This window comes from Lichenostomus cassidix, chromosome 8, assembly GCF_008360975.1.
Source record: "Lichenostomus cassidix isolate B80296 chromosome 8, HeHo_3.0, whole genome shotgun sequence".
NCBI classification, from domain to species: Eukaryota; Metazoa; Chordata; class Aves; order Passeriformes; family Meliphagidae; genus Lichenostomus; species Lichenostomus cassidix.
Genome location: NC_139489.1, coordinates 6291252 through 6310484, shown reverse-complemented (window position 1 = coordinate 6310484; position 19233 = coordinate 6291252). Strand labels below are relative to the sequence as shown.

Sequence of the window (19233 nt, the reverse complement as noted above, 5' to 3'; positions counted from 1 at the left end):
TATCCAGGAACTGGCAGCCAGTATTCCACCCTGAGGGATGTAACTCTTCATAAAAAGCTCATTTTACAAGACACTGGAGCAGTTTTGGCATTACCAGCACCTCTCACATAAACCATGCCGAAAACTATAGTTTATCCTGCCAAATGCCTTTTCCACATATGGTGTTTTAACAGTGCTCTGTAGGTCTGAAAGCCAGTAATAATAGATTTCAGCTCAAAATCTGGTAGCACACATGTATGTAACACAAAAATTCACACAATGCTACCATTTCATGGATATATTTACCTACATACCCCACACACATATAAAGGTACACAATTAAAATTAGTCTTTAAATGAATAGGCTAACTACAACTCTTGTAAAAAATACTTTCTCTTTTAGTTTCCAGGAGCTTCTTGAAGTTTAATTCTCCTATTGACATCAGAGGCAGAACTTCCATTAACCTCAGCAATACAGCTGAGGCCACAAGAAACCCAAGGAAATATATTTAAAGACAGCACATACACATTTGTAAAATTCTCTAGTTATGCAAGGATGGGCTTTGCACTTTACTAGGTTGACTGCCCCAGTAAAATTCTAAATTAAATTTTTAAATAGTATATTTTAAATGCTACATCTTGGATGAGTGTTCTACAGCTACTGTAAATAACAGAATAAAATCCAGTTATGTATCTGCATGTGGTTAAAGATGGACCTGATGAAATGCTTATTGTAGGCAACAGCAAACTTCACAACCCTTTTGACGTTTGAACAGTCTGATTTGAAGTCATATTGGGACTGAAGGGAATCAGCAAACTTTGTTGAGTAGCATTTAATGTAAGTCTTCTTTGGAATTAAGACAATTTATAAAAAGATGAGTGATACACTTCAATGTATTGTATACATTATATATTGTATATATTGGCATATATTAGTATATATATTAGCATATATATTAATAAGTGTATTGTATACATTATATATTGTATATATTGACAACTAGGTAACAATGTTGAATATACTCACCACTTTCAAAACAGGCATCAAATATAAGATGCCCTTTTTTGGGCTGTCCACAGTAACCAGCTGGGAGAACAATGTATTTGCTCACATTCCCTGCTATGATATCATCACTTCCGACGGCACTGCCTGTTGCAGTAAAAGCAAAAAAAAAAATAACCATGAGCATAAAAAAAATATATATATAAAAAAACAGTAGAAGGCTAGTCCCCCACACATTTCTACATAATATAATATATGCACCATTTAACATTTGCACCAGTAAATGAACTCTTTCTTTCCAAAGTGAATATAAGAATTCAGATATAATAATGGCATCACATGTGAAAGTCTCTTAAGGAACAAACCACCCAGCCTGATTTCTTGCCTGTTTATGACCAGTGCCTGAACCCTCCCATATGCATTAGTCTGACATTCAGCTAGGATCACTTCTTTCAACAAGAGCTCTCTAGTACATAGATCCTGCATGGAACTGAACTCCTCATCAGCTTCTTGCTTTATCACAACCCTCAGAAGCATCTTCCCCACTATCAGCATTAATGGGATCTTTCTCCTCCATCCTTTTGCCTATTTTCATGCATCTTAAATGAACTTAGAACCTTTGAGACTGTTCATTCCCACTCATATTTGAAATTTTAAAATTATTAGAAGGAAAAGACATACACCATGGAGTCATGTGACTATCTGAGCCTGGCTTGCTTAGGAAAAAAACTCAGAAAAAGAACTTAAATAAAGAATTTCTTTTTTTTCAAGCAGCATTTTTTTGATGGTAAAATATATGACATAAATTTTCCACACAATGGCACGTTTTTTGTCAAAATACATCAGTAGTGAATACATTGAAAGCTTTATCCTTACAGTAAAATTATAGTAACAAATTGCAATCTGCAAAATATTTTTTCTAAATAGGGATGGAAGAACACTAATTTTTTTTCCATTTGAGACGTGTACAAGAAAGTAAGTAAATAATTGTATATTATATTATAGATGTATATTATAGTGAAAGAATCACTCAGCACTTTCCTCACTACTTACAGCTTGGACAAGAAATATTTAACAATAGAAAAACTATCTTCTATGTTACAGAAAACGAAGAAATGCGTATGTCTTCAAGTGCAGAAGGCATGTGATGGGATAATGGGATGATAATATCTTATTTCACTCTGATAAATAGGGCTACTAAGGCTTCTAGAAATAGACTTTTGGTCTGTGCTGATTTTTTGACATTTAAATGGGTTATGGGGGATGATAAATGTGACATAAAGCTCAATTTGTTTTATTTTTATATCGAAAACTATTTCACACAAATGTTACAAGCAATTCATATTGTCCCTGAATGATGAAAACAGCCTATTAATTAAAAGTGACCTTTCCATACATAAAAGTATTCCACCTCTTGAGGCAAAACACCTTAGCTGAGGTAACAAATTATATCAATGTATCAGTGACACCACAGTTAAAGGGTCTGTCAGGTTTTCTATTATAAACCCATATTTTCACAGGTATATAAATCCCATATTAAAAAATATGCATATGCAGGTCAACATTTGGCATATGAATCCCCAGTCTTCCCTGGAAGAAATTTGAAACTTACTCTCTTTGAGAAGTACTACAACAGAACAAACAGAATTTAGACCTTTTCTTACTTTATCATAATCTAAAAATGTAGATATTTAATAATGCATGACAGTATTTTTTTTGTTAGCAAAATTATTATTTGTAACCTCTGGGTTATTTGTTTTAGACTGAATAATTACCCACAGACAGCAATCTGCGGCATTTAAATTGTTTTCTTTAAGTGCATAATTGCTACTTAGGGTATTTTAGCTGGATGTTTTTTACCAGCATGTTGATACAATTGGCTTAAAGCTGGTAACACCAGAGGCAAACTTCAGCCTGGATGGGGCATCTGTGCATCTAAATAAATAAAATTCACCCCTCTGCATTGGGCAAGCTGTCGTGCAGAGCAGCAGCCAGAGCAAAACCACTTCCTCAGTTTCACCTGAGTGCCACTTGGATTGAGTGCTCGTGTACCTGCTGCAGGTATGACTAGTCAAGTTGGTCATTTGCAATCCAGCACGTGGAATCAAGGATACAGAGAAAAATTAATGGAAAACCTGCAAATCACTATGAGTGCCTGAGCTACCAGGGACCACAGTGAAAAAATGGGAGGCAGGGAGTCACCTGAGTAGAGCAGTTTGAAGACTGAACTACTCCTGGTAAACCTTCCCTTTTAAGTCTCAGCTAAAAGTAACAGGCCTCTTATAAATTGTAAAAGATGGCTGGGAAACACCACTTAAAGATGGAGAAACTAGAAATTATTACATTCATAGCATTGCTACCATAAGACTGCAGGAAAAACAGGCAGAAGAGAGAGTTACATCTCCCTGGCAAATTAGAAAATCTGCCAGTGGGGTCTTTACACAATGCAGAAGGAAGCTGTCAAGTAACTGTGTCCCAGCAAAAAGTTTCCATCTGCTCCTCCTGACCTAACGCAGCCCTCCAGGAATGAGAATAAAATCATCAAATAGCCTGTAATTCATAGCCATTTAACAATATTACTCTCCTAGCATGTTCTTTATTCCACAGTACTGTGACTATTCAGAACGCACTGTTGCTGTATTTTGAGTTATCTTTAATCTCTAAACATGCAAAACTGCTGTCTTTGAACTTAGTGTCATTATACAGCACAACAGCAGCACGTCCCTTCTGGCATGTTCTCCTTGGGTGATAAAGAAAAGGCCAGAGCACTGCCCAAAAAGGAGCCTGCACTGCTGCATTACTCGATTATAAAACACAGTTTCATGCCTGTCTGTTGAGCAGATGCAGAGCGCAGTGCTGGGAATACATTACCACCCTCAGATGGAGAGAACAGCTACCCTGGGCTCCAGTCCTCTGGCCAGTAAAGAGATCCTGTCCTCACAACTGGGCAGCCCTAAGCAGATTTTCCTGGCTGGAGGCAAAGATGTATGACAGAACCTTGTGGGGAAGGGAAATAGCTCTTCAATCTGAAACAAACTGAAAGGGAAATAAGAGAATTAACTCAAGTACAATCCTTCACATTCCACTTCAGGAGACCAGATTCTCCTTTGAAAAAAAAGGTTAGATAAGACAAGCAAAGGCAAAACCTAGCAAAGAAATTGTCTCAGGATGTAGTTCTTATTTTGTCAATTATTTTTCTTATAGGTTGTAAGACACATAGCTATTTTATTCTAATTCTTCATAGATTAAACTCCGGGAGGCTCCAGCAAATCCCTAGGATTTACTTTTACCGCAGTATTAAACTTCAATGGTAATTTTCTATCAGGTATAAAATCTGTAGGTGCCTGAAATCTCTGTAAGTATATAAGGTTTTAAAATAAAACCTGGACAGAGTCTTCTGGCATCTGCATTCATCATTATTGTCATTGTGGATATATTTCACATCAAACTAGTGAAAATGAATACAATCAGTTCCAGGAGACTGGGATTCATAGGAGGAAGAGTTTGAAAATTTCCATAGTTTCTTTGCTCTTCTTAAATTCAAAGGGTAAAGCCAACTTTTTTTTTTCATTTAGGAAAAGATTAAATCAGTACTTGCTACAATAAACATTATGCAAATTTAAGTACATTTTCTATAAAAACTGTAGTTTCTAGAAGAAGGTACCTCTTTAGAAAGTAACAGGATACATTTTGCAATCTAAAACATCTACAGTGTAAAGATCTAATAGCCAGATTCCTATCATCCAGGGGCCAGGAAAGATACCCAGGTATCCTAATGAAAAGCTCCATCAGCCTTGAGCAGTACTGTTAATAGAAACCCATACAAAGAAATGAATCTGAACTCTCAGTACCATTTGCAAGCAAAAAAAAGAAAGATTCAGATGACCAACAGCAACTGCTATTAGCTCCAAAACATACCAAGTCTCCAGATGAACACTGCTCAACACATTTTGACTAAGTAGCAGTTATGGAGGTCATGCCAATAACAGTGGCTGCTTCAGAAACCTGAAAACAATGTCATTTTAGCAAAACTCTTTTAAATTATAGCATTTGTATAAGTCTATAGCCTTAGTAGTTGATTATGTTCTCGCATTCTTTGACTTTTTTTTTTAATAAAAGCTTTAATATCACTGTCCCTAGGCTTCAGAAACACTGATATTCAGGAAGACAAGCTATTTCTGCAATGACTTCTGAATGCTCTGTGGCCATTCTAAAAATCCTACAGGCAGCAGAAGTCAGGAACTTGGAATTCCAGCTCCACTGACTTAAAAATGCTAAGAAAAAGAAGAAAACACAACTGTCATTTTGATCTTCACGGCCGTGTATCCTGAAGCAAGGCTTGGGCATGACCCGAAGAATCTAAACATACTGCAGAGTGCTGTCAATCTGAAATGAACTTAAATCACAGGCACTGTGATCTGAAAAGAAAGGGGAAAAAAATATGTTCAGACTACAAATCCCAGGGTTTGAGACAATACCCAGCATGGTAGCAGCCACACCTGCTGCCTCACATTGGGGTAGTGCACCCATTCTGTCACTATTACCTATTTCAAAGGTCCAGCAGAACAAGGAAAATGTTGGTTACCACAAGAAGGCATTGTCACACAGCTTGAACCAGTTCTAAAGAATAGTAACATCGTGTTGTCATTTAAAAACCAAATTTGAGATAAAGCAGCTTTACAGCAATTGTCTCTTCAATTACTTTCCTCCTACGGTTTGACCAACAGACTGCTTGTCAAGTCTGTCTCCAAACTGTGAGATGATATTCATATTCAAGAAAACAAGCAAAGTAAAGATGAACTCCAGTTTAGCAGAGATTATCAGACAAATTCTGAGCTTTGCAAAGGTTCTGAAAGTACTCAGGAGAAATAAACTGCAATCTTACTGCCACAGACCTGAAAGAGCTTGCAGTTGGTTGCATAATAGGAAGGAAACATAACTTATTGTTTGGGGTTTTAATTTTATTGCACAAGTTATTCTTTCTACAGAGGCTTCCAGACAATATTAACTTTCAACATTCCTAACATGACTCATTAGCTAATCCATCATTAATTTTTATTTTGGGTTAGAATCATAAGTACATCTAAATACCTCATGCTTCTTTAGATTCACATACCCAAACTGCTTTAGTCTACACAAGGTGTGGAATAGGTGTCTGAGACAAAACTCAGAGTGGAAAAAATAGTGTTCTTACATGCAAATATGTAAAGCAAAATGTGTCACTAAAGATGCCACTTGGAGTTCCTACAAAAGGCTCCATGGAGCCACAAAGAGCACTTTGCCTGAAACACTGATACTGAGGAGAAAGCCCCAAAGCAAGCAGGGACAAAAAGATACCTAAGGTGCTCAGCCCAAAACACAGCATCAACCACCAGGCTGGTGAAGTGTGAAAAGGTGATGAGAAATCTGCACTACCCGGTCATTCAAAAAGACCAGATCCACACAGAAATACAACTATCAATCCAAGGTCAATTATAGCTCCTGTCCAAAATCCAGTGAAGAACATTCAACTGGAGATATCTGGCAGACAGGTACTGCTCTGCAAAATGACCCCTCATTCCCAGGGACTGGCATTGTCTTAGGAGTTTATAGAAAAAGGAAAAAAATCAGCCTGTGTGGACTTGCATTTGTTTCATATGCGATATTTGTTTCCAATCTTCAACCTAAAAGCTTTACTTTGAGACTACTCATTTATTATCTCAACAGGGACTATCCCCAAGGATATACCTTTCTCTTAGAGACAAATGGCAATGGAATTTTTTGTATCACTTTAGTGAAATCCAAAGTGTCCAAGAAGGTATGAACAGATTTTTCTAATGAAAATTTTAAAAAGCAATTAATTCTTTGAACTCAGTAAGCAAGAAAAAAATCCATTACTCTTTTTACTGAATTTGTATGCTCTAATCTAAAATTCTACCACAAATGAAAAATAAAAACCCCTGAAAAATACAGTTATACCAAGTACATTAACTGAAAACATGTTTATTTGAAAACAGTGTAAGGATCAGTGAATGTCACCATATATAATTTATTTTTAACAAGTATTTGGTATCTTGATAATATCAAAGGTATCACATGGTGCAATAGTTGCTATAGAAGCAATACTTAAATAAAAAACACATCAAACAAAAGCATAAAACATATAACCAGTTAACAAAAATATAGTACATAATATGCAACCCCAGCTAGCAGACAAAAGAGAAAATAATAGCTATTGAGCTGAACTAGTCCTCATAGAGTTGCATCTGCAAAAAAGTAACAATATCAGCAAGTCCACTTTTTCTGGGAAATAAGGGATGGCTGAGAGAATTAGTTCTGCATGTGAATGAGGAGATGCTGAAACGCCTGTTGAAGAGGGCACAGGAATTCAAGTTCAGGGTCAAGAAAAAAATTCAGGGGGTGCTCCTACCATGCAAGGGGAAATTCTGTGTCTAGGGATTCTGAGGCAGGGAAAGAACTGAAGAGTCAAAGCCGATCCCTTGTGTGGTACTACAGAACTTCAGGAAGTGATACTCTCTCTCTTCCATACCATCCCATGTCTTTCTGAAATTTGTATGCAACTGATTTCCCAAAGACAAGGAGGGCATGTGACCTGCAAAAAATAGTGAGTCAAAGCAGGCAGGCAATTGCAGGGTTTGGAATTGTAGTGGAGGAAATTTCAGGTAAGGGCAAAACCTGATATTACTCACAAAACTGGAAAAAGATGGTGGTGGTTGAAGTTACTCACTAGCGTTCACTGGTACCACCCTAAAATGCTGTAAATATTTCCTATGCTATTTAATACTGAAACAAAACAGCTTTTATATACCTGGATTTGTGTTTTGTGTGAGGGAAGATAGAGAAAGTGGAAGGAAAGGGAGAGATTCATGGATATATGCTGTGTATATACCCATATATACTCCTGGATGATATGTATATACCCATGTTTCAACAGCTGCCCTGGGTGTGAGGCATTGATTTAACAAAAGTGTGTTATCTCGCTTAAACTTGACAGCATAACTGGAAGAAGTCATGCCAAAATAAATTTACAAAGTGAAGATAACGCACACTGAGGCAAGCTAAATGCAACCAAGGCATCTTATATGTAGCAACCAATGCAATGACCCTGACCCATGATTATATAGCCTTCAGCCACTAACAAAGTTTAATCTCTCTGAGTTAACAGCTTTGTGCATCTCCTTTCTTTGGGACCAACTGTGCTCAGCTGGGAAACTGAAAAAGACTCAATAGGTAATAAATATTCTTGATATAACAGAGAAGTAGGTTGATTTCAGCTTTCGCAAAAGGCCAAGGCTTTATTTCTTGTCCCAGTTTTCAGACTCCTCAGTCCTGACTATCACATTCAAAATGTTTGTCCACAAAAGACATCTCCTAAAAATACCAAGAATGAAGTACTATGGAAGCCTTTCAAGAATATCAGCAAGGTCAAGTATGGAACACATAAACAGCACTTTTTCTGTTTATGAAAATTAGCCAGCTCAGCCAAATTTGTAGCACTTTTCATGTCTTACTATATCTACTGATTGAACAGGAACTTTCCAAATTTATATTTAAAGAGATGTCTATGCCATACTGTGGAAAGATGAGCTTCTCTGCTGAATGCCAGGAAGGCCAAAAGGAGACAGCATGGCTGTGGGGCTGCACCTGAGCTAGCAAGCTGTACCATGGACATTATTCCACGGTTAGCACTGAGGGAATACAGCTGTGCCTTCAAATTTGGATAGGGCTTTTATCTCATTCTCAGCTATTCTTCACAAGCAATCAGCCTGGTGAGCCTCAACACAGGTCAGCTGTGGGACTACACCAAACCCACAATTAACAGCTATTTTGACTTTTTGATACCTAAAGTGCAACTACGGTAAATTTCTTGCAGATGCACCTGTCCAAATTTTTTTTAAATTATTTGATTATCACTAATTCAAGTGTTCAGGAGACTTCAATTCAATTCCTAACTCAACCACTGACATCATTTTGGTGGTAATGAATCTTTATCCATGGGAAACTAGGCCTTCCATGAGGGCTCCAGAGAGCACAAGAATTCTGTGGGGAAATGCATCAGCAGCTCTGTACAGCACCATCTCTCTCTTCAAGACCTTGTATTTCCCAAGTGATTGGAAGAAAGGTGGTTGCTGCAGCTGCTTGGGCTTTCATCCTGAGTGATGTAAACTGAAAACTGGGCAACTTCAGATAATTTCCACCCTGATAATTACATATCATAATTCATGTATCCTTCTTGGGGTTAAACTGCTATTCTCCTTGGCTCTTGCTTCCTATTTACGTGTTGTTTAGAGGCTGGGATGTCTTCTGTCAGTTCACTTAGGCCAACAGGAGTTTCAGGCACAGTTTCTTCAAGTTACACTCATCTTCACTACTACATATTTAAAATAATTTGGGATTTTAGTACTACTTCTGGAATAATTTGTTCCCCCAGGTTGCTGAAATCAATTACACTATTAATTACTGCCATAGTTATAATTGCTCATTGAAACAACTCCTTTAACTTCTTCATTTAGAACAGCATTTCCCCCTTACTTTCCAAAACAGTCCATTTTCAAAAAGTAGTATTTGAGACCAATGAGAATTTTTTTGATCCAGGCATTGCCCACTCACATTCCCTTTATTTAAGAACATAATCTAGTATTTCATTTCAAACAATTAGATCATTGCAGTTTTATTTTATTCACAAAGTGTAAGCACTGCATAGCAAAAAAAAAATCAAATATTGTTTCAGAATTCCCATTTTCTAACATAAAAAGTGTCAGCAAAAACAAACATTCTATTAACTCTCTTGCATCAGCAATGTAACAGGAATTAAACTTTAGAGAACGCTACTAACTAATACAGCATATTCAGCAGTTTTTTAACTAAGCAAATACCAAGCTGATACAATATTTATGGGAATATGAAATGCATACAAAATATTTCAAATATTCAGAACACAAGCCAAAATTCTACCTTCAAGAAGGCTTACACAGAGAAAGCTCTGAGATCAGATTACTGATTATTTGTACCGCTCAGAAGTAAAATAAGCAGCAGATATAGTGGTATTGTGCCTAGTTACAAAACAATTGCTATTCTGCAGTACCACAGACTTTGGGTATAGGTAAGCAGTACAGAGCCAAGTTTATCTCACAATACTATTTTATAAGGACACTTCCCATGAAATAATGTCGCTACCTTTGAATTTGTATAAGTTATTTGAGGGATTTTTCATTAATCAAATGCATCATTCTAGCTCATCTACATTTTATGTGCATGAAAACTTGATAGTCACTTGCCAGGTTTCCCAGTGCTGAAGTTCACTGTAATCTCACAGTGACTCTGCTGCTTATTGCAAATGAAAACACATCAGCAGAGCTGCAATGAATCCAAACAGGCTCTCTTTGGAATGGATTCCTGCTGCTCTGCTCTGGTGATTCACGGGAACTGATGTTCCACTCGCTTTAGTGGAGATTGAAATTCAACACATTTTTCAAGGTGCTTATGAAACAACGTGTAAAAGGAAAATCTTGCCAGTTTTCACTCACGTTTGTGAGATTCACTGCTAAGTAAATAGCTCTATGAATTAGTAGGTAAATGAAACCATTAGAGAGCTCATTCATCTAATAATAATAATAATTTAAGACAACTACTTTTTCCTCCTACCCCCTTTTCTATGCTTGATTTTTGACACATTGAAAGTATGAAATCAGTCAGTTTACCATACTGAGATAACAGAGATACATATGTATATTAGAAAATGTATATATCAGAACATACAAGTTTGAGTCTTTAACCTTTACACATTACTTATCCTAAAACAGAACCAATCATGAAAAGCATTTATGATACACAAATACATCAAATTCATTGCCAAACATTTGCAGGATGAGAGCCCTAGATTTAACACTAAAGTCCACATCCTGAGTTTGAGAGCCTGTGACAAAATGAAATGCAAGTCATTATTATTTTGGTACAGTGGTTTTCCAAACCATTTCAACATACAAATAGTAAAATTACTTCCAAAAAACATATGTAAAAATCCAAAGTTAACAAATATAGCACTTCTTAAATGGCAGGCTTGGCCTCTGAGACAGTCAAGAAAACGAGTTGTGGGAACAACGTGACAAGGAAGTTGGGATATGGGATACATTGATGTGTGCCTATAACCAACTCTCAATTAATTGTAAATTGCTTTACCTCTATTATAGATTAATTGCAGACACAGCTTGAGCCTAGAAGAACTTATTATCCAGGTACAATGCAATCTAAACATGGCAATTCTGCATCAAGGCTCTGCATGCCAACTACCTTGGGGGATCACTTGAGAAATATAAGCTGGTTTCTATAGATTCCCATCGTTCTGGAAAAGGGCAGCACAATCAATCCTCCAGAAACAAGAAGTTTGTGAAGCAGCACAATGCACACACCCAGGTGAGCCTGCTGGAGCTGCTCTGCATCCAGCAGCACCACAGTGAGCAAAGCAGCACGGCTGCATCTCAGCAACATCAGCAGGAAATATCTGCACCAACTCCTCTCCACGTCCTCCAGCACCTTGTTTATCCAGGTGCTTTCTGTCACCAGGGTACCACAGGTCTTTATTTAAAAACTTTCATAAAGGTAACGATGACTATACAACCATTTCCCTCTATGACTTCTGTCCCTAAGCAGGTGTTGCTGGAGGAAAGAAGAAGAGGAGGAAGGAAAATTTCCCAGCGTAGACAAGTTGTCCATCTCTTCTGTGGCAGCTGACAGCTATTGTGTGAGGTGTCCCACCTGGAGGGCAGGCTGGTTCTGCAGATCTGAATGTCCCAGTCCTGTTAGTGGCCCCATGTGGAGATCAAGCTGGTTCCATTGTAACACAGGGAGATGACTTTAAAACCTATTTTATTGAGCATTAAAGCTATATAGCTCAACTTCCAAAATCAGAAATGCTATGTAGGCCACATAAATGCATTCTGAGGTTAATCTGGTATTTTGCATGAGACTCTTGCCTACTAAAAGCAGTAACAGCCACACTAAAGAAACTTGCAGAGACTTCTGTTTTACAAATTTCAGTATAAAACCTATTAAAATTCTCAATATGTCTCATTTTACCTTTTACAAATTCAAAAGCCTCCTCTCACAAGTGCTAGTAATTAATAGGGTGCTTTGAACTTCACTGAAAGAAAAAACGTTGGGAGGCTTGAGGTAAGTAACTTTTCAAAGCTTTGATTATTAGTCAAAGAAAAAAATGTATGAAATATGGCTAGGAAATGGTAAACCATTCAAAAATGGCAGCTGGAACACCCAACACACTCCTGTTTCCTTCTTTTCCTGAAATTATATCTTCTGGCTGTATAAAGCCTTCATTAGTATTTCTCAGGTCTCCTTATATGGCAAATTATATAACAGAAATATGATCAAAGCTTTAAGTACCAAAAATATATTAGCAGCTCTTCTTCAATGAATTTTTTTAGTGGGGATTGTTTCCACTGGATAACTCAAAAACGCTGAAAATGAGTTGAATATCAGCCTACTGGCAACACAGTCTAATGATTATTATAATATCTTTCTGCAGTGACTAGTTAATTTCTATATAAACTTCAACAAATATTTTAACTTATACAGTAAAAACTGAAAAAGTTAATGGTCTTACAAAGTGCCTCACATTAACTAATAAACCTTTCTCTAATGTCCCCTGGACTACCAACTCCTCCAGCTGAAATGTACCGATGCTATCAGTAAGTTCTAGCAAATGTCTTTTATTGAACAAAACCCATTTTAGATTTGTTTACAAATCCATGCTGCAGCATCTTACAAACAACTGCAAACAGCTTTTTCTGGTGTGTGAACATCTGCAAGGCTGGGCCCAGTCTCCACACAGTTTTCCACTGACGTTTGAAGCCTCCTTGTGTTGATAGGAGGATACAGTGGGCAGATCCCTTTCAGCAAGAAGGCTGCAAAGTCTTTTCCCAAACACTGGAATTCAGCTATCTTTACAGGTTAGTGGTGTATATTGCAAAATAAGCTCTGTTGTTTGTATACACTTTAAAATTCAGAAATCACTTAGGAAAGGTTAATTCAATTGAAGAAATTAAGTTTACCTGGAGAATGAGAAATACCGCTGATGTGTGGTTTTATTTTAATGACCAAGATTAAATAATATTGTTAAAGTCATTAGCTGATTTCTCATATTTTAAATTTCCTCATGATAAAGCTGGTGAATTAGAATTTCCAGTTATCAAAAAAGTCTATATTTAAAGACAAATAAATTATGTTCTTATTTAGTTTGGCTTTTTATTTAATAATTAAGGCCACTGAAAAGAAAGCAGTATGTTCCTGATACTAGCATGCTGTCATACCATATGTGATTAAATATTTTTAAAATAATAACAATTCTTTTTTGAAAGAATAATCAAAAGCTATCTTTAAAACAATCCAGCTCAGCACAATCATATTAAAATCAATTAGAAAACTGCAGAATTTACACAGCTGTTCTATTGGCCCCTTCACTTGCAGATCTGTGAAATAATGATCTCAACACTAAGTATTTTAGAAACACGAATTACTACACAAACTTTGAGTGAGGCTTGAGCATTCAAAAGTGGTTTGCAGCTTTCCTCCCGTAAGCCAGGTCACAGTCTGGCTGTGAACACTTTGAAAATTCCAACCATTCTTAATATGAAATGTGACTCAACACCACTCTGCAAGGTACTGACCATGACATGTAAATAAACATTAAAAACTCCACATTCAGCTGGGAAGCCTGTTTATTCCGATAACAAGGATTTTTGGTCTAAAGGCATTTATTTATATCCTGTCCAGCACTGTGAGTAAATGCCTTTTCCTGCTTTCACTACGATTTCAGTGATGATGACACAATGAAACGCCAGAAATACTAATATCCACAAAATGACTAGCAACTGTGGAATAACACATATTAGACCTGTCAATCCAGGCTAATGTGCAGTTGTCTCAGATAGAAAACTATTACAGAACTCAGAGATAACCTGCACCCTTTGATCATTCAGGTCTCCAGATGCAAGGCCTCTGAAGGTAATACAGATGCCTAGAACAGAAACCTGGGGAGATGAGATAACTAGTGAAATTCTAAATTGGAAAATACTTTCATCTGGTTCATGGGTCAAAAAATTTAGCAAATACAGGCATTCTGTACTCACTTTGACCTACTCCTAAAGCTTCCTTAAGGGAAGCTAAAATGTCCTCTTTGCAACAGAACTGGAAAAATAACATTCATCTGGTTTTGAAGAAACTTAACTCAACTGGCTGTTTTCCTGTATCCTGGATCTTCCAAAAGGTTATGACACCAAAGTCAGCTGAGCAGAACAACAGGAATTCAAACCGAGAAGCTCCTGAGACTAACTAACTAAACTCAATCACTTTCATCCTCCTGCAGACTTCATTTGTGAAGATTTATGTTGCTTTTAAGTTGGATTCCCAGCTTGAGACATGAAGGTTTCAGTCTGGAAAACCAAATAGGAAAGCATACAAATTTAGAATTTACTGCAAAAGCTGATTTAAACACTTTCAAGAAAGTAGGTAGGACTAAGGAGCCAACTACAGGGGGAAAATTATTAATTCAGAGTACAGTCAGCTGATTTGCAGCACTCTAACCAAACATCAGAATACAGAAACTATTTTAATGGATTAGACCAGATGTCTGCCTAGTCCAGTGAGGATAGCAGCAGAATATGAACTCTGTACTAGACAGGTGTGAGATAATCTACCTTCCATATTAAGTCTCAATTTTACTTCAAATACAGAGACTGGCTGAAACCATTATGTAGAAAATAATGCTGAGCCTAACAGTAAAATAAAAGCTGATGGAATCCCTCTTCTGAAGTGCTTTGTGCAATTCTCTGTGTCCTAATCCCCCTCCCCAACTTAAAAAAAAAAGTTTAAAAATTTAAAAAAACTACTACAGAAACAAAAATCTAAAGGGAAAAAGAATGGAATATGAAAATATTTGTATACAGGAAAACAGTAAGAATAATTATCAGTATAAAACAGATTAATATTCTTCCCTACAACAGAAGGAGACACTAATAAAATTGAAGTTTAGAGAGGTCATAAGCATCCTAGATGTGCATAATTCACTATCAGATGTTTTCAGAAGGAACCTAATTTTTCTAATCACCTTTCTCTGTGTGCACACTGTATTTTTTGACATTGATTCTTGTCAAGCCAGGCTTACTGGACTAAATCAGTAAAGAATGATCCATAACAGCAATCTGCGCTGCTATAAGGCATGGATAAGTTACCTTCAATTTCTCTGTAACTCAGTTTCCTTATGCAAAAATTGCAAATAAAAATCAGTATTTCTAGATGGGAAGATGAGATTATGAGTTATTACTTGTGTTTTCTGATCCATGACTAAAAACAAAAACAAAACAAAATAAACAAAAAAAAAGCAACACCCAGCAAGTGTAATATAATCATACTGGCTAAATTGATTTATATGGTTTGAACAATGTTCAGTCCTTCTGTAATGGTTTTATTCTCCTAGTATTTGTGCAAAATGCAGGTTCCAGAGCTAGATTCCTGTATGTCCTGAAGACTGCTCCAAATCTCACACCTGATGAAGACTCACTAAGCAGTGAGGATGCAGCAGGAACATTCCCCAGTCATGTGTTCAACAACACTGTCAGTGTCACCCAGCAGTAAAGGGGAGAGAAAACAGATTCTTTGAGGGATTTGCCAAGGAAAGAACCTGCCTGCCTGTCGACTTAATGTTAGCTGACAGACAGAAAAAAATCCAAATCACCCCACCTTTTTTCCCACAGCCTTGTTTCCATGAACTTTCTTAAAAGTGGGCAAAGATCACAAGCTTTCTTCCTTTTCTCTGAGGGTTTTGGGTCTTTTCCCTATCTTTATGGTTCTTTGCATTTTTAATTCCTTATCTGGTTTCTCCAAAACAGAAGGACCTTCGAATGAAACTTGCAAAATGGCCAGACATGCATTATAAAACTCAAGCAGACATGTATCAGGACATGCAACTACACATGAATTCAGCACAAGCTGAAACACAACATTTATGAGAAAATCATCAATTAGTCAGCTGCAATGGTCAGAAGTGGAGAAAGTTCTGGGCAAGGCTAAAATTAAAAAGCAAATACTGTTAAGCTACAGGTTTAAATAATACAGCAGAGTAAGAGCAAGTTACAGCAATGTAAGAGTAAGTTTATCTGGAAATAGTATGAAAGTTACATTCCATGCTGAAGTTACTGACAATGGCAAAGGCACAGGGAGTAGGCAGGAAAGCTGACAAAGTCAAATGGCCACTGGAAATCTGTTCCCCAGTTCACAGCTCAGGCAGAGCTGATCAGCTGTCTTTAGCAGTGTTGCTCAGTGCAGAAGATGAAAACAGTCACCTGCCTCACAGATAAGTTCAACATATAATAAATTTTACAGTGTTTTTCCAGGGGTTCATAAACAGTATGGCTGAACACAGGGAATTCAATACCATATGGACAATCCATTTAGATGCAGATTCTGTAGTATCATCTCCCAGAATACAACAGCATTTGACATATTTATCACTTTTTTTCACCTTAAGTGGCCCAAAAATTCAAAATCAATTCTATGGATAATGCATATTCATTTGGAGCCACTTCTGAGGCTGAAAAGCAGAGATGCAGCAGCTAACACAGCAGGCTGGGAAAATGAACTCCTGGTTCAGGAAGCCAGATAATTTATGTATGGTACTGTGGGAGATTAAATATTCAGAAAAACTGTCGTCTTTGTTCCATCCTCCAAATGTTAGTATCTCTAAATTTTGTAACATATTTTGGGAACTTTTGTTTTCATGTGGATTGGAAAAAACCTTAACTGTGCTTTCTTTCAACAGGAAAAGTCCCCTATACCTAGAGGATCCTTATCATTTATGATACACAAAACTTAAGTCCACAGACAAACTTATCTCACATACACAGTTAAAGCCATTGTTAATACATCCTGAATAGGAAGAATAACATTTGGCGCCTTCCTTAAGGAGATCCTCAGTAACAGCGTAAGGGATGGGAGCTGTCAGGTGTGCTGCTCGCTGTCCCTCGGCAGCCTCCGGGTACTTTACACCTCCCAGACGGGGCAAGCAGCACCTGCAGGTCAACCCGCAAGCTACCTTGGGCTCCAAATTCAGTTCCAGACCTGTGTCTTCACGTATTATTTTTTTTCCATCCTAATTCATGCAGGCGGGTCGTTTCTTGCGTTAGGGGAGCTCCTCTGCACCACCGGCGTGCTGTTCGCCACCGCCACCTTTGCCCCTGCGCGGGAGGACGGGGCAGAGTGCGGGACGAGTGCGGGGGGACGGGGCACAGTGTGGGGGGAGTGCGGGGGGACGGGGCACAGTGCGGGGGGACGGGGCACAGTGCGGGGGGACGGGGCACAGTGCGGGCTGCCCCACCATCAGCCTCCTCCTGTGCCCCGCCGGGGTTCACTCCGCACCCGGCCGGGTGCGCCGGGCTCTGGCCCTCACCTTCCACCCCACAGCGGGTCAGTCCCCCTCAGGCAGGCCTGGAACGCGGGGAGGCTCTTCCCTCTCTCCCTAGCTTTCCCCACGACCACCTTGTCCCTGGGAAGACGCTCCTCATTGCCCAAGGGAAGGGGCCTTGCCCTTCGTCACAGCTCCCACGGCAGGAGCCTCTGCCGCGGTCCCTTCACCACCTCAGTGCCCTCGGCCAGAGGTGCTCCCCTCCCTCTCCCCTAAGAGAAGGGCTCCGTCTCCGCGCTCCGCTGCGAGCCAGGCCCCCTCTACCGCCAGAAGCCCCTGGAGACGGGGGGCTGCCCCTCTCCCCCCGCCCAGGCGCCTGCGGCTGGCACTGACCCGTCTCTGCCGTCCTGCTCCTCTCCGCCATATTTGTTGTCATCCCGCCACCCCCCCACAACGCCGCCCGGCCGTCGCCATGGCAACGCGCGTCACCGCACTGGGGGAGCCGCGCGCGCCCCCGACATGGCGGCGGGGCTGACGGCCGCCCCCGGGAGAGCTCCTCTCCCCGGGGAGAGCCTTCCCTGCGAGCGGCTTTCCGCCGTTATCCCGCCTGGGGAGAGCCCTTCCCGGGAGCGCCTGCCTGGGGACAGCCTGCCCGGGAAGCAGCCTCCGCTCCCATCCTCACCCAACCCAGCAGCCGCCGCGGTGCTGGCGGGCGGGGCGTGAGGGGAGCACCACCGGCCGCCCGCCCCTCACGCAGCGCGGCTCCCTGCCGCGCCCGCCCCGCTCCGCCTCCCGCGGCTGCTGTTTACCGGAGATACTGGGACGGGGAAGAGAGCACTAGTTCTCTGCTCCCCGGTGCCTGCCGCCACCTCGGCGGAGGACGGGGCAGCGCCGGTACCGCAGTTCCCCCCGGGGCTCGTCCCTGCCCGCGGGAGTCGGTGCGGGCCTGAGGTGCTCACAGGGCACCGAGGAGGAGAGGCTCGTTATCACAGAGTATCATTTAGGTTGGAAAAGACTTCCGAGATCATCGAGCCCAGTCTAAGACCGAACACCACCATGTCAACTAGACAATGGCACCAAGTGCCACGTCCAGTCTTTCCTTAAACACCTTCAGGAACAACTCCATCGCCTCCCTGTGCGGTCCATCCCAGTGTCTAAATTACCCTTTCTGTGAAGAAATTCTTTCTGTTGTCCAGTGTCCTGCTACTCTGGAGGTTCATGTCCCCCTCCGCACAGAGCAGGGCAGAGGGTTCGGGTTCTGTGTCACCCCAAGGGAAGGAAGGGAGCACATCTCTCCCGCTCCTATTCCAGCCTCAAGCACTGAGGTGCAGCACCGGCAAACATGGCCAATTCTTGTGTGCGTGACTGCCCCACCCTGCCCCAAACCCAGCAGGTGAGGCTGGTCATGTGGCACTTATGTCAACTTTTATTTTTTTTTTTTTTTTAATTTCTTGAGGCAGCCCAGTGGGGAGCTTCATTATGTGTGTGAGTGTTGCCCGTCTGTCTCTCTGCCCCAGCCCCAGCAGGTGAGCCTGACCATATGGCAAATGCAGTGCTGCGGACGGCAGGGCTTCTGTGTGCGCTTGTTCCCGGGCCCGCTGGGTGACACTCACCATGTGGCAAACACGGCGATGAAGGCTCTGGTGCAGAGGGGCTAATTATGTGTGCGAGTCCCGGGGGACCCGGCAGGCTGGGTGTGATCATGCGTGTCTCGCTAATGCTGAGGCGCAGGCTCCATTGTGCATCCTCAACGCACACAGCTCCGAGCTCTCCGAAGAGCTGACCACAGGACAAGCACAGCGTTACAAGCACGAGCATCGAGCCTCGACTCGTGTTTGTG

General features: G+C 40.2%; 1 protein-coding gene across 2 annotated transcripts in view; it reads right to left on the bottom strand.

The window, feature by feature from the left end:
* The window catches only part of BEND5 (BEN domain containing 5), an 860026-nt gene extending 841901 nt beyond the window's left edge, over positions 1-18125 (bottom strand). Inside the window, exons 1-2 of one of the 2 annotated variants that reach the window (XM_085067639.1) lie at positions 17787-18125; positions 1007-1129 (exon numbers count right to left, since the gene is read on the bottom strand). In XM_085067639.1, coding sequence (XP_084923765.1) covers positions 1007-1129; positions 17787-17829 — 166 coding nt within the window. In that variant the 5' untranslated portion in view covers positions 17830-18125. The remainder of the gene's footprint in view (positions 1-1006; positions 1130-17786) is intronic. The other variant, XM_085067643.1, reaches the window with a different exon arrangement.
* Between the last annotated feature and the right edge of the window lie 1108 nt (positions 18126-19233).